Source organism: Leuciscus leuciscus (genome assembly GCF_965113295.1).
Source record: "Leuciscus leuciscus genome assembly, chromosome: 5".
Lineage (NCBI taxonomy): Eukaryota > Metazoa > Chordata > Actinopteri > Cypriniformes > Leuciscidae > Leuciscus > Leuciscus leuciscus.
The window spans coordinates 6,491,426-6,505,600 of NC_138729.1; the positions used below are offsets into that span (position 1 = coordinate 6,491,426).

The following is a 14,175-nucleotide window of genomic DNA, read 5'->3' on the forward strand; positions in this document are numbered from 1 at the left end:
CAGCTTATGAAAACCCCAAATTCAAAATCTCATAAAATTTGAATATTACATGAAATCAATTTTAAAAAAAGGATTTTAAATACAGAAATGTCGGCCCTCTGAAAAGTATAATCATGCATATGTATATAGTAATATATATTCTAAATATATTAGTTTCACCTTTTAATTTGAATTACTGATATACATGAACTTTTGACCATATAAAATATTATAAATATTCAAATTTTTTGAGTTTCTCCTGTATTTGGGGTTTGAGCATGAACCATGAAACCCTATTGTTTTTGCTCAGATTTATTATTATTATTATTATTAATAGCAGCCAAACACCAAAGGCTTGTTATTGTTAGTTTCCTCCTCCTCTCGCCATTGAGTCTATAGCAGCCTTTAGAACCGCTTGCATGAAAGTTGTGAAATTTAGAGGACAGTCTGAACATTAACCACAGCAAATTTGGTTTCTCTAACTCAAAACCTCTAGCGCCACCAAATGTCAATATATTCACATCTTTCTTCTGATTTTTACTTTATTTTAAAAGCAATAATCAAACCAGATCATGTTAAGAGCATGTCGACAAACAGTTATAGAATTAAAGTTGATTAGTAAAACCATTCTCAAATAACATGCAAATGAATTTAACGAAAAACACATTGAAATGGACATTTCTTCTATAACTTTGCAACACTTGAATGTATTTATACTTAACTTAGTGTGTGTTATGACAACCGTGACCTGAGGGTTATGGAAAGTTATCAAAGAATTTTGATTGGTCAAAGTGTTGTGAAGATACGAGCAATTTAAATAGTCAGGCGATGCCCATTTTTACTAATTCACGTATATCTGCAGGACGTCAGACATCAGGAGATTCTGAGGACGCGTCAAGTTTCTTCAAATTAGGCCGATATGTGGGTGTGACCTATAGTGACTAATTATAAATTACTATTATATATTTTGTGAACGTCCAAAGTTCACAAAATTTGGTGCACATGTCCAAAAGGACAGTCTGAGGAAACATGCCAAATATCACAAATTGTGAGTGACAGATGAGGGCTGTAATACTAATGTTGATGGCTAATAAATCTTTTTAGGTCTATAATTTTTACCATCAGTTTGAATGGCTGAATATTTCATGATTTCCTTTTTGAACTATCATGTATTGTTTGATGAAAGATGTTTCATCAAACCCTAACTCTCAGTATCAGTGGAGATTCAAGATTCAAGTTGACTTTGCAGTAAAAACACATAATATTTGGAACGATACAAGGAAATCACGAGTACCACCTCTTTGTTCATATGAACATTTGGTGCTTGGACCCTGGTAATTGCTGCCTGTGGCTATATTTTAAATGTATAATATTTATAGTAATAAATGTGTTGTAGGCTTCCTTAAATATTTGGTTTATATGTACGTTTTAAGTAACAGCATTTTAAGTATCTAAAATATTTAGTAGTGCACAACTTGGCGCTCATGTATGGCGTAAATAGGCAGACAGCTACAGGTCTGTAGAAAAGAGAAATCTGAAATCAAGCTTTTTATTACTTATACCTGATTTCAACTGAGGCATTAGTGTCACTGCACAGGATTTGGCAAACTGTAATATTGCTTTAATATGATGTTAATCTTTTTCCATTCCAGTTTATTTTTATTAATTTGCAGATAAATCCACCCTTAAATTGTTAATAAAAGCAAAACAAAACAAGTTTACATGTCTATGTGGGTGGCACTTGGGCAGAAAAAGCTGAAAAGTGCACCAGACTTTATAAAGAGTTTATTTATTATATATATATTTTTTTTTAAAGAAACTGAAAATACTACTGAGGATTAAATAGGGATTTTGCCTTTTTATGTTGCATAAGTATTATATTCTGTTCACTCTTAATGCAGCTCACAAAGGAGCGTGACAGCCTCAACAGTCAATTGAAGAAGATAAAAATGAGGTAAGCAAATACAAGAAATGTACAGCAATTTTGACTACTATAAATAGAAGTCCTTTCTTCATTAGACGTTCTGACCCTATATTGCCGTTTTAATGGATGCAGAATGCACACACACAATCTGTCTTCTGCACAGGGAAAGCACTTTAACAAAAGAGACAGAAAAGGAGAAGGAAGCGCTTCAGCAATCTCTCCAAACACAGAGTGCCTTGGTCTCAGAAAAGGACAAAGAATTAGACTCTCTGAGAAATGAGGTAACGTCCTTTTGGTTTAGAGTTTGAATGTGCGCATTTCAGTTTTGCTAAAAAAAAAAATTGTGTTTGTGGTTCTTGCAAGCAGATAGCAGGTCTGCGTGACACGACACAGGCGCTTCAGTCCAATCTGAAATCCCACAAGAGTGAGAACACTCAGCTTCAGGAGCGACTGAAGGCTCTCGAGAGGAGTCTAGCTGACGCTCAGGTCACCGGCACCGGCTCAGGTACCTCTTCACACATAGTTGTTTTAAACCAGAATGTTTCTATTAAATAAGTTACAAATAAATATCACGGGTTAAATGTCAAATTAAATTCAGTAAGACTATAGATTTTGTTTAATCTACATGACCGAACTTCGCATGTGTGTGTTTTACATTCCATCCAGATGATTCTGTCTTGAAAACATGGAGGGAGGCGAAGGAGAATGCTGAGCATCAGGTATGCAGACTGGACCTTTTTCCTATCACACATAAAAGGCATAATTATATTGACATACTGCTCTTTTGGCCCACTGACCTACAAGAGTGAGCATTGCTTAGGCAAACAATTACAGTGTTATTTTACAAAAAAAGTTGTTCTGTTCCTAGAAATTAGTAATAAAGATTTTTTTGTTTGTTTGTTTGTAGGCATTTCACACACTTTTTGCATTAACCATGTATAATATTATTGATATAATCTGTTAATCCTTAATATAAAAGTTGTACAATTAAATTCAGGGTCCCTACGCAGTTTAGAAAAGCATGGAATTTGATTTGAGTAATTTCCAGGTCTGAAAAAACGATGGAAAATGAAAACTGAATGGAAAAATAATTTTGTTTCCATACTATTTCCCCTATTCAGTTTTCTGAAATCTAAATTAAGAGAAAAAAAGAAAGAAAAGAAAAAGAAAGAATACAAGCAGAGTGATTTCATGGCAAAACTTTAGTGATAGTGATTGTCGAACACGACTCAGACTGGACTTTGCTGGATCAAAGTTTGGATCAAACCACGAAAATTCACCAGTGTGTTCATCTTGTCAGAATCTTGGTGTCCGTTTGTCATTTACATTTTTTGACTCTCAAAAGGATTTGACAGGCTAATGTTACATTTTTCCATGCTTAGTAAAACAAATAAGAAAATCAATAAAAGTAATAAAAAAAAAACACTAGGTACTTACATTACTAGTCATTTACGGATACCTAAAAAATCCTACAAATAGAAATCTAATTTTAACAAGTTGGCATTGCAATATTACATAACAGTGGTATTAGGGCTGCACGATATTGAAGAAAAATGCGATAATTCATTAAATAATGCGATATTCGATATGCAATACGATAATGCTTAAAGTGTGTAAAATAAACTTAAATTATCTTTGAAATATATTTAAAATTATATAACCTACATACGTGTTTCACATTCTTTTTGTGAATAGAAAACATCTCTACAGCTTCTGAAAGTGAACAGCAGTGTTTTACTGTCGCGTAAGACGTGTTATTTTAACATCAGTGTAAACCTCAGGGTTCAGGGTTTCAGGTTATCCTACATTAGGTTTATTTAACAACAGAAACTGAATAATCAAATGTAAAAAATAAAACGCTGCTTAATTTTCACTGTATGAATTAAATATATACTGATTTTTATTAAAGCTACAAAAGTTATTCAGCCAAGAGCAGTGAGTGATAATCTCTTCGTCTTTTGTTCATGACCCTAGTTATTGCAAGCCGTTGCGATATGCATATCGCGATATATACATTTGCGATATTTCAATAATTTCAATATATTGTGCAGCCCTAAAATGGCATCAGAATAGAGTCTCAATCTCTGAAAGCAACTTCTCTGGGTTTATTGAATCATGTTAATTGACTTTGCTGATTTCTTTGGGAAAGGTTGAATTCCTGAACACGGTTATTGTGGATCTGCAGCGGAAGAACGAAGACCTAAAATCTAAACTAGAGAAGATGGCTGAAGCAGCGCTCAACGGAAACGGTGCAACCGAAATAGACACTCATAACAGGTGCTTTTTTATTTCTTTAAATCCCAAGAGTCACTCATTTATTTTCTTTTAATCTTCAAACACAAACGTCTCAGTTAACTTAATTACTATAATTACTGGTTTTATATTAGTTGACTAACATAAAGATTTTGTAGTTCTTCAAACAAAAAGGTAATTGTGTGTACATGCATTTATAGAGGCGTATTCCTAAATGTAAAGAGTGTTACTTCAAGGTTTATTACTTAATTCTTATATATTGATTTGAATTGGATTATTTCTGCTTGGGTTATCCATGTTTCACCTTGTTCAGTTTGACAATTCAGATCAATATATTCACCTTGTTCAGTTTATCATGTTGATATGCAAATAAAATGTTGTTTTACACAAGTATATTAGGTAAAAAAAAAAAAAAGCTGTTATTATTATGTTTATCATGTTATACAGTGTCTAAGAGCTTGTCTTTTCTACCTAGTCATGCTGAGACGGCGATTAAAAAGAAACCCCCTCCCCGTCTCTTCTGTGACATATGCGACTGCTTCGACCAGCACGACACCGAAGACTGTCCCACGCAGGACCAGATGCTAGATTCCCCCCCGCACACCACCTACCACGGCAGTCCCAGCGATGAACGACCCTACTGTGACATCTGTGAGGTCTTCGGCCACTGGACAGAGTCCTGCAACGACGATCAAACTTTCTAGGGTTTTGCTACCATGATCCTGCAGCATTTATACTTGCAATACTATGCCTTGAATCAAACAGTGCACAAAAGACTATTGTGAGTGTGTGTGTGGTTTTTCACTTGTGTGTTTACCACCATATAAGCCTAAACCTTTCAGTCACTTTAAAGCAAGCATCAATAGTTTACTCAGTGGCAATTTTACCTGCCTTTATTGCACTGAATGACTGTTCGGAGGAAAGAGTACCTTGTAAATGTAGTAAATGCTCATTGTTTTTATGGTTAACCAGGAAATGTGGAATTGCGGTTCTCTCTTTAAAGGTCTTTGGGTTCAGGTGTTTGAACTTCAGTGCTGACCTCTAGTGGAAGGGAGGCTTGACTTCTCAACAGCCTTTCACACGTCACAAAGTTTGGATACTGTAAGAGAAGTAATAATATAATAAGTTATTCTAGGATTGTGAAAATTTCATTATTTCTCAACGAGTAAATGTGTCTGTTTCAATGACTTATCTTTCAGGATGACTGTTAGGAAAACGTTTGCCCAAAAAGAATTGTAAAAAAAAAACAAGTAACCATCATCTTACTGTTTTTGTTACTTTATTATGAGTTGTGTAGATCTGGAATGTATGAAGGGGGGACTGTTTTCAGTAAAGTCAGCATGTTTCCCTGGTTGTTTGTGAGACATTTATTTGTATAAAGTTCAAATGGGGAAAATCTTATGGAAAGAAACTTCATAAAATATATTTTAAGTGCAAAAAAAATCTTTGTTGTGTTATATGTTAAATCTAATGTGCTGCTCTAAAAAAAATGTGTGTATGGCCCTGAAGAACTTCCTGAACTGTCTGTAGAAAACGTAGGGCTATTTGTCTCTTCTCAAAGCCAGACATGTTTTTCCAAAATGAAACTGCCTGATAAACGAAGCAGTGAGTCACAATAAACATCGTTTTCAGATAAAATTGTCTGATGTTGTCAATCTTAAGAATGAACCGTTTTCGCAAACATTTTTTTCTTTATGTACCTCACTGGTAAACGGTAAAGATCAAGTACCCCTTCACCGACACTCAACTATAACTTGCATTACTGAAAATAATACTTCTACTGAATATCATTTAGCAACATCGTTGATATTATGTCACTAATGTTTTTGTTTTTTTAAGTTTGCTGTTCTTTACAAAGAAAAAAAAAGCATGCGATTAATGTATTACATTTTCTGTTAATAGTTTTAAATGAAAATTGACTAATAATCCAAGGTTCTGACTAGTTCAGAATTCATTCCATAAATCTTTGTTTAGCAATTACAATTTTTTTTCTTGTCATAGATCAGTCATTGACAATATATGCTTGTTTCCCCCACAGAATAAATTAAAGATAATTCTGACAAAGTCAAAACAAGTGAAAAAATCCCACTTATTGATGCATATGAATGATCTTACTGTTGAACAAAAAACACTTTAATTATCAGCAAAAGCAAACAACAACATTCCAATTATTTCCCGCTAGACAAAATCAAGACCCGTCCCACATTTATTTAATAGGAATTAGATGTATGGAAACAAAGCAAAGGGACATAACCAAGAAATAAATGTTAATTTCAAAGGAAAACGTGTTCTCTGTACTCTATCATTCAACAGAACAGAGTTCACGTTCTGCCTGTTACTTTTTTCATTTTGCAGCGATATTACTTTAGCAAGTTTTCATATGTATGCCAGGAACTAACACTCCGATTAATTACATTTAAAATATACTTTTTAGTCTAACAGTTTCACCAAAATCATCCTGATATTTGACTGCGATTTTATGGTGCCAAGCGCCCCCCAAAGGAAGACAGACACGCTTCAACCCACCGGAAGTAGTTGTTTAGCCCCACCCCTTAGCATCCGCCATGTCCTGCTTCTACATGGGAAGGCGGGCGAATTTGAAAGAAGAGCGGAATCGTTTATATCCAAAGAGACGGCATTTTTTATTACGTGTTTTTGTTTGACATTATCCCATTCAACACAGTCAGATATCGAGCAGTGTGCGTAAAACACAGGCACAGCTCTGTTAGCATACATGCAGCATTGCTGTTGTAGTGATTGTCGCATTTGAAGTTTCTCGTGTGTTCAGTGTTAGCTTAACGTTAACAGTTACTGCTTTAGTGTCTGGATCTGGATTGGCTCGCAAGATGAGCAACAAAACTACGCGATTAACGTCGAGGAAAAGCAGCGATGAACTCAGAAGTGAGTGTTAACTTATTACTCTGTACGAGCATGACATTTAGTCTTTTAACATAACAGGGCTGCTACTGTCTAATGCTACCGAATGGTCGTATGGGAGAAATGGTGCGAAATGGCTTTATGATACTAAAATGTTCTACTTTGTGTGAATAAAACACAAATATTGTTGTCTTTTTAAAACACAAATATTGTTTGTGCTCAGAGTCAAATGGTAAGAGTCCAGCACGAAGGAGGTCCTGCAGATTGTCTGCAAATGATGAAAATCTGGCCTCTAAAGTTGTGGTGAGTTCACAAGCTTTGAATTAAAAAGACTTTAATTATCAGCAAAAGCACAAACATTTTTTCCCGTCTCTCTCTTGAAACCAACACGAAAGTGACTTGAACTGAAATTAAATTTTACATTCTATGTGAGTTCACTAGAAAGTACTAAGGCTAGACGTCTACAGGAATGTAAAAAATGTGTAATATTGTGTCAAATATTAGAAATATTTGACATTGTCTTCTCACCAGAAGTTACACAGAACAGAAATGAAAGTTGTCATCATTTAACGTTACTCATCCTCATGCTGTTCCAAAGCTGTATGAGTTTTTCTTCTGCTGAACACAGAAGAATATATTATGAGGAATAGCTAACCAAACAGTTGATGTACCCCATTGACTTCCATAGTATGGAGGAAAAAAAATACTATGGAAGTCAATGGGGACCATTAATTATCTGGTTTTCCAACGTTCTTTAAAATATCATCTTTAATGTTCAACAGAAGCAAGAAATTCATACAGCTTTGGAAAAACTTTAGGGTGAGTAAGTGATTTTTTGGGTGAACTATCCCTTTAAAGGTAGGGTAGGCAATTTTTGGAGAGTCTAGCAATAGCAAGCTAGCTTTGAAAGCATAAGATCCCACCCTCGCTTCAGAGCGTCTCCAAAGGCATGACTCCTTCAAAACAAACAACGCGTACAGCAGGGAGAAAACTAAAGCGTCAGGAGAGATGGCGTTACCTCATATCTCAAAGCACATAATTCTGAACATAAAGAATAGAAAAGAAACTTAAATAACTCTGACCTGTACCACCTGACAGCTGCAGATTAATTTCGCCGTTGATAGTGTTGGCATTGAAACGCATAAATTCAAGTCACGAACCGCTCTGAGTATAACGTCACTGGTTTCCATCTCTTCCAAATGACAGTAGTTATGGTGTGTACAGCAGCATGAGCTGGTTGTTTTGGCTCAGGAGGAACCGTATAAGGCGGCTGCTGTTTGTTTTTGGCAGTCGGTGACTGACGTCTGTCTAACTCTGCATAGCATAAAATGCGCTGATGACGTGTGATGTCTGCGCTAGCAGGTGTTCGGAGGTATGAAAATGCATAAGTTGACAGGCAGGTATAATTCGATCCGAAAGTAATGATTGGACAAATATTTTATGGTCCCACACCTTCCACAGATGGTATACATGTACAGTTGTGCTCAAAAGTTTACATGCACCTTGCAGAATCTGCAAAATGTTAATTATTTGTACAAAATAGTGATCATACAAAATGCATGTTTTTTTTATTTAGGTACTGTCCTGAATAAGAAATTTTAGATAAAAGATGTTTACATGTGCAGAATTATTAGGCACGTTGATTTTCTGATAATATTTTTTTCCAGGCACATTTGACCAATTCCAAACCACATTGATCTTCATCATTACTATTCATTTTGTATTTAATCATTTATAAGTGATATATACTTGTTCACGAAGGCTAGAAATAAAAAATGCCTTATATTCATGTGTGCAGAATTATTAGGCACGTTTTCTTTTACAGATAAAATAAGCCAAAAAAGAGATTTAAAGGTATAGCGGAGGATCTTTCCAAATTTTAGATAAGACCCACCCTCTCCACTTTTTGAAAAGTTTGATTGATTCACCAGAATGATTGACAATTAGGAGGACCAATAGTTTAGACTACCCACCAGGAAGTAAAACATCCTCCGCTATACCTTTAAGTAAGACTGAAAAGTCAAAAATTATTAAATGCCCATGAGAAGGATGCAATACTATAAATGGCAGTTAGGGCATGACCATTGGATAGTGAAATGCTCATTGCAGGGTCAGACAAAAACAGGTGGAGAAGAAAAGACACATGTTAACTGCAAAAGAATTAGGAATTAAGGTGAAGAATTAAGTGTGAAACCATCAGGAACCCTTTAGTCTCCAGCGCCACCATTTTCCAGAACTGCAGCCTACCTGGAGTCTCCAGTAGAGCAAGGTGTCAGGATCTCAGAGACTTGGGTTAGGTAAAGAATCCTAAAAATGTACCCCCTCTTAATAAGAATCACAAGCTGAAGTGTAATAAAATACATAAAGACTGGTTTTATATAGGCTTTATAGACGGACAGATTGAGAGTGACTCTTGAAGGACCAGCACCACATCCTCTTCTACCACTGTTTGAAGAATTCATCTTCTAGAATCTGACAGTAAGTTTTGGGAGTTCATTTTTAGTCCATCTCTGCAAAACGGACTTCAGGGTAGGAGATGGTTTAAAAATGAACTCCAAAAACTTACTGTCAGATTCTAGAAGATGAATTCTTCAAACAGTGATAGAAGAGGATGTGGTGCTCTCAATCTGAAGAGTCACTCTCAATCTGTCTGTCTATAAAGCCAGTCTTATTTTATCTGTAAAAGAAAATGTGCCTAATAATCCTGAATTAAAGGCGTTTTTCATTCCCAGCCTTCATGAACAATTATATATCACTTATAAATGATTAAATACAAAATTAATAGTAGTTATTAAGATTAATATGGTTCGGAATTGGCAAAATGTGCCTGGGAATAAAAATGTGCCTAATAATTCTGCACGCACTGTGTAGTCGTCAAGACAAAAATAGTATATTTAATATATACATAGATATAATATATTAATTCTGGATTACTGTTTTGTTACTTTTCCTGTTTGACTGCAGTAAACGGTTGAATAGGTCTTGAAGAAAAAAGTAGCACTGAATTAAATGTAAATCTAGAAATGTTAGTCATTATTATTAAGCTGACGAGTCCTTTTTCCTGGCTTATTGTAATTAACAACACTAACGTTTCAATAACTTTAAGTAGTACAGTGGAGTTAAAGAAGTGTAACACTTTAGAAAATATTTTAAATTTGTGAATCGGTAGAAGATAAAATCGCGATTCAAATGTGAATAGATTTTATTTCTCCCCCAGCCCTAGTAACTCATTAACGTTTTAGATGCTGTCACGACATTAGTATTGTTTGTTTCGCGTCTATTCAAATGCAAGTAAATGTGTGTGTGGTAGAACCACACTTTACATAATATACATAAATACACAAGTTTAGAGTTAGGATAGAAAGCTTTATCTACTTAAACAACTTAAATTCTAATGACAATGAATGAAAAAAAGAACTATTTCTATAGTCTACAAAGCCTATTATTGTAGAGATGACACAATTTAAGAGTTTGTAAATTATTTATAAGTACTTTATAGTTATTATGAAGTGTTACTGAATCATGCAACAGTAAACTTGGTGATTTAGCTCTTTATAATAGATGTGTAATATCATGTCTTTCACTGTTAAGGCTCCACCTGTGGCTGTGAAACGCTCGATCACTGTCAGGAAGATTGCACCCAGGAAAACTCAGGTAATTCTGTCAAGCCCAATATCATGCTTATGATTTTTTTTTTTAAACTGTTCCACCAATACATAATGTTATCATATGGAAATGTTCTTCAAGGCCCCGTCTGACAGTAACAAGGAGAATGTGGAACATTCATCTGAAGTGCCAACAAAGCTCTCCAAAGTCCTGACATCATCCCCAGCTGTAGCAACAGTGCTCAAGACAGTGGTCCTCTCGCCCATCCTGCCTCCTTCATCACCCTCGTCTCAGCCCAAAGAGCCACAGCAGGACCCCGTCTGGTCCCAAAAAGTGCGGCGCTCCTACAGTCGCCTGAGTGTCGGGGACAAGTCCTTTGAAAGCCCCAAAAGCCAGCCTGCACCTTCCTCTTCTACCAACGACCGAGACACCCTGTTTGGTTTTGAGAGGCTACAGACACCAGAGGTGATGCGTAAAACTGAGAGATCTCGAATAGTTCCTTTAGGCTCTGCGTCCTTCTCCCTGGGGTCTTTTAACGCCTCCGCTGCTGATGACAGTGCGTCACACCCTCCCGAAGTGGATCCAAACATCCCTGGTGTTTGTCTGGGGAAGAAGACCACCAGGAGGAAGCGTGTTCAACAGATTAAGGTGAGAGAGAGAGAGAGCGAGAGAGAGTCGGGGAAGCATTTCTGCCATGGAATCAAAATATAAAGAAGGTTGTTGTGACTTTTTGTCCTGTTTAAACTGAGAATTGTGAGAGATTTCCAGCACAATTCTGAGTTTATAAACGTGAGATTTGATCTCTGGATTCTGAGGAAAAAAAAGTCTAAATTTGTGAGATAAAATGTGGCGGAAACAAACAATTGTGAGAAGAAAAAACTTTTATATTTTTATTCAGTGGCAGAAACGAGCTTTTGTATGATATAAAACATCTCAATCAGTTTAAAGTTGAATTGTGTAATTTCTGCTTCACCAAATTAAGTTAATTAAGTTTTCCCCTTATTAAACACTTCTTATTTAATGTTCTTCCTGCTCTTTCAGATGTCAGAGTTGGATTTTCTTGCCGCAAAGTTGAATGCAGAGTTTGAGGAAGCGGAAAGTTTTGATCTGTTTGTTGAATGACATTTCACGAAGAGCTTCACGCGCTCTGGACATTTTCAGGACACGTCACATTTTACGACTTCTAGGTTAAGTATTTTTCATTATGCTGATTGTCATCTATTTGTTCCTGCTTGCAAAATCTTGATGGATTTAACTAAAGCATGTTTTAAAAGATCAAACAAATGTAGTTTTGTTCTTATATAATTTGATTATTTCACAATGCTACAGTCATCATTCAGAGATTTCACCATGTTGAAGGTGGTCTTGATTTCACTTTCTCATATTAGATGGTTAAAATCATTTAGCCCTTTGTAGGCCTTTTTTTGTCTCGTTCCTTAAATGTGCGTTAATGTGTTTCATCACTACAGAACTGTAGTCGCCTAATGTTTTAATAAATAGCATTTTGGAGGAGTAAGAGATTGTAAAATTCAAATTTATTATAGTAAACATATTTTTTCTCTGATCCTCTGGCAGCAGAAGGGATGATCACTGATACGTTATCATACTCCTCTCATATTACATTTATATTCATAAATTATGTCTGGATAAATTCCATAAAGCCTCATTTACTTTGAAACTTTAATAGACTTTAAGCTCAAGATTAGTTGAGCTATAGATATTTTAAATGTTTTTAGATGTACATAGGAACCGATTGGGAAACAGTATGCTGTGTTCTGCGAGCCATCTTTGCTTCATGTCCTGTTTTCCTGTGCCTCACCACTAGAGAGCACTTGATCATCGATGTATTCATTTGTTCATCTATTGTTAATGTGTTCTAACTTGATTTCAGAGCATTTGTTTTGCGGTATGTCGGAGGTTCTGTACATTAATCAGTCTGTCAGCACACAATCCATCCATCAATAGCAGAACCTGACTGCTCTATAGCATGCAGCTGCGGTGGATCAGTGCCCGTGTGAAGACAGATCTGTTGACATGCTGAAATCGATTGTTATACTGATCGAGCTGTGCTTGTTTAAAATAAATGTTGTCTTATTTAACATGGTCTTTTGTTGTCTGATCTTTTATGTAATGAGAGGGAATTAAGAGACTAATAGTTGAGACCATCACACAGTTTGGTTACACTTTATTTTGATACTCCACTTTAGACATTCTATAACTGTCAACTATCTTTCATCAATTTGCAATTATATGTCAACTAGCTCGCAGTAGATTATTAGTAGGCCGTTAGGTTCGGGTTAGAATAAGTTGACATGTAGTTGCTAAGTTACTTATAGCTAGTAGAGTGTCGAAATGGTGTTTCCCAAAGTTTTATTGTGCAATCGATCAAGCAACTGAACATGAGTGACTCACTTTGACCACATGTTTATCTTGTTCAGTGTGAATCTCTTTAACTGCAAACTTCGTCTAGCCTGGGCTGTTAAAAGGATAGTTCACCCAAAATCGAAAATTGAAACCTGTATGAGTTTCTTTCTTCTGTTGAACTCAAACGAAGATATTGTGAAGAATGTTGGTAACCAGACAGTTTCTGGTCCCCATTGACTTCCAGTAAAAATACTATGGAAGTCAACGGGGCCAAACTACTGTTTTGTTACCAGTATTCTTCAAAATATCATCTTCAACAGAAAATAAACTCTTACAGGTTTGGAACAACTCTAGGGTGAGTAAATGCTGACAGAATTTTCATTTTTGGGTGAACTATCCCTTTAAGCAATAATGGGGGGAATTCTTATCAATGAAGTTTAGATAGATATAGATAGATATAGATAGATATATGGATAGAAAGAGATATATATACAGTGTGTATAGTCTTAAGCATGTTAATATCCCCCCCAAAATGGTTTTAAGTCAGTTATTTATATATTTTGCTGTATATATAAAAACTGAGACAGACTAAATCCAGAAGAACTGCGGGAACGTCTCCGAGATGCTTGAAGAAACCTTCCTGCAAAGCTACAGGACTGTGAGAAGCACTGGCACTTGTGTTACAATGCTGTAAAGTGAGAATGCTTTCAAAAATAAAATCACAAATTGAATTTATTTATGATTTAACTTCTGTTAACTAATTCAAATCAATATATGGTGTAACGACCCTTTGCGTTTAAAACGGCTTTTGTCCAGGTACACTTGCGTATAGTTCTTTGCAGGAAGGTTTCTTCAAGCATCTTGGAACATTAACATGCCTAAGACTTGTGCACAGTACTGTATATATATATATATAGAGAGAGAGAATATATACAATAATTTTTAAGCTCGTATATTTAAGTTCAGTAATTTCACTTTAATGACAATTAATAGGTAATCTTCATTGCCATTTAAGTGAAATTACTGAACTTAAATATACAAGCTTGATAAAATTAAAAAAAAAATATATGTATTTGTGTGTGTATTTTAATAGAATAATGTAACTTAACATTACAGAATTGCATTTGGACTGCTAAATCTAATTTGTCTGTGCAACAATAATCAATGAGAGG

At 35.4% G+C, this 14,175-nt stretch overlaps 2 protein-coding genes across 5 annotated transcripts in view; both read left to right on the forward strand.

Annotated features, from left to right (window-relative positions):
- The window catches only part of clip1a (CAP-GLY domain containing linker protein 1a), a 56,785-nt gene extending 50,991 nt beyond the window's left edge, over positions 1–5,794 (forward strand). For 3 of the 4 annotated variants that reach the window (XM_082170917.1, XM_082170920.1, XM_082170919.1), the window contains 6 exons: positions 1,881–1,933; positions 2,067–2,184; positions 2,267–2,408; positions 2,570–2,622; positions 4,053–4,180; positions 4,632–5,794. In XM_082170917.1, the coding sequence (XP_082027043.1) occupies positions 1,881–1,933; positions 2,067–2,184; positions 2,267–2,408; positions 2,570–2,622; positions 4,053–4,180; positions 4,632–4,860 (723 nt within the window). In that variant the 3' untranslated portion in view covers positions 4,861–5,794. The remainder of the gene's footprint in view (positions 1–1,880; positions 1,934–2,066; positions 2,185–2,266; positions 2,409–2,569; positions 2,623–4,052; positions 4,181–4,631) is intronic. The other variant, XM_082170918.1, reaches the window with a different exon arrangement.
- A 912-nt stretch (positions 5,795–6,706) lies between these two features.
- Positions 6,707–12,738, forward strand: cdca5 (cell division cycle associated 5). Its single transcript, XM_082170077.1, has 5 exons — positions 6,707–7,057; positions 7,257–7,336; positions 10,625–10,687; positions 10,781–11,287; positions 11,681–12,738. The coding sequence occupies exons 1-5, from the start codon at positions 7,003–7,005 to the stop codon at positions 11,759–11,761; spliced, it is 786 nt and encodes a 261-aa protein (XP_082026203.1). The 5' UTR covers positions 6,707–7,002; the 3' UTR covers positions 11,762–12,738.
- The last annotated feature ends 1,437 nt before the right edge of the window (positions 12,739–14,175 follow it).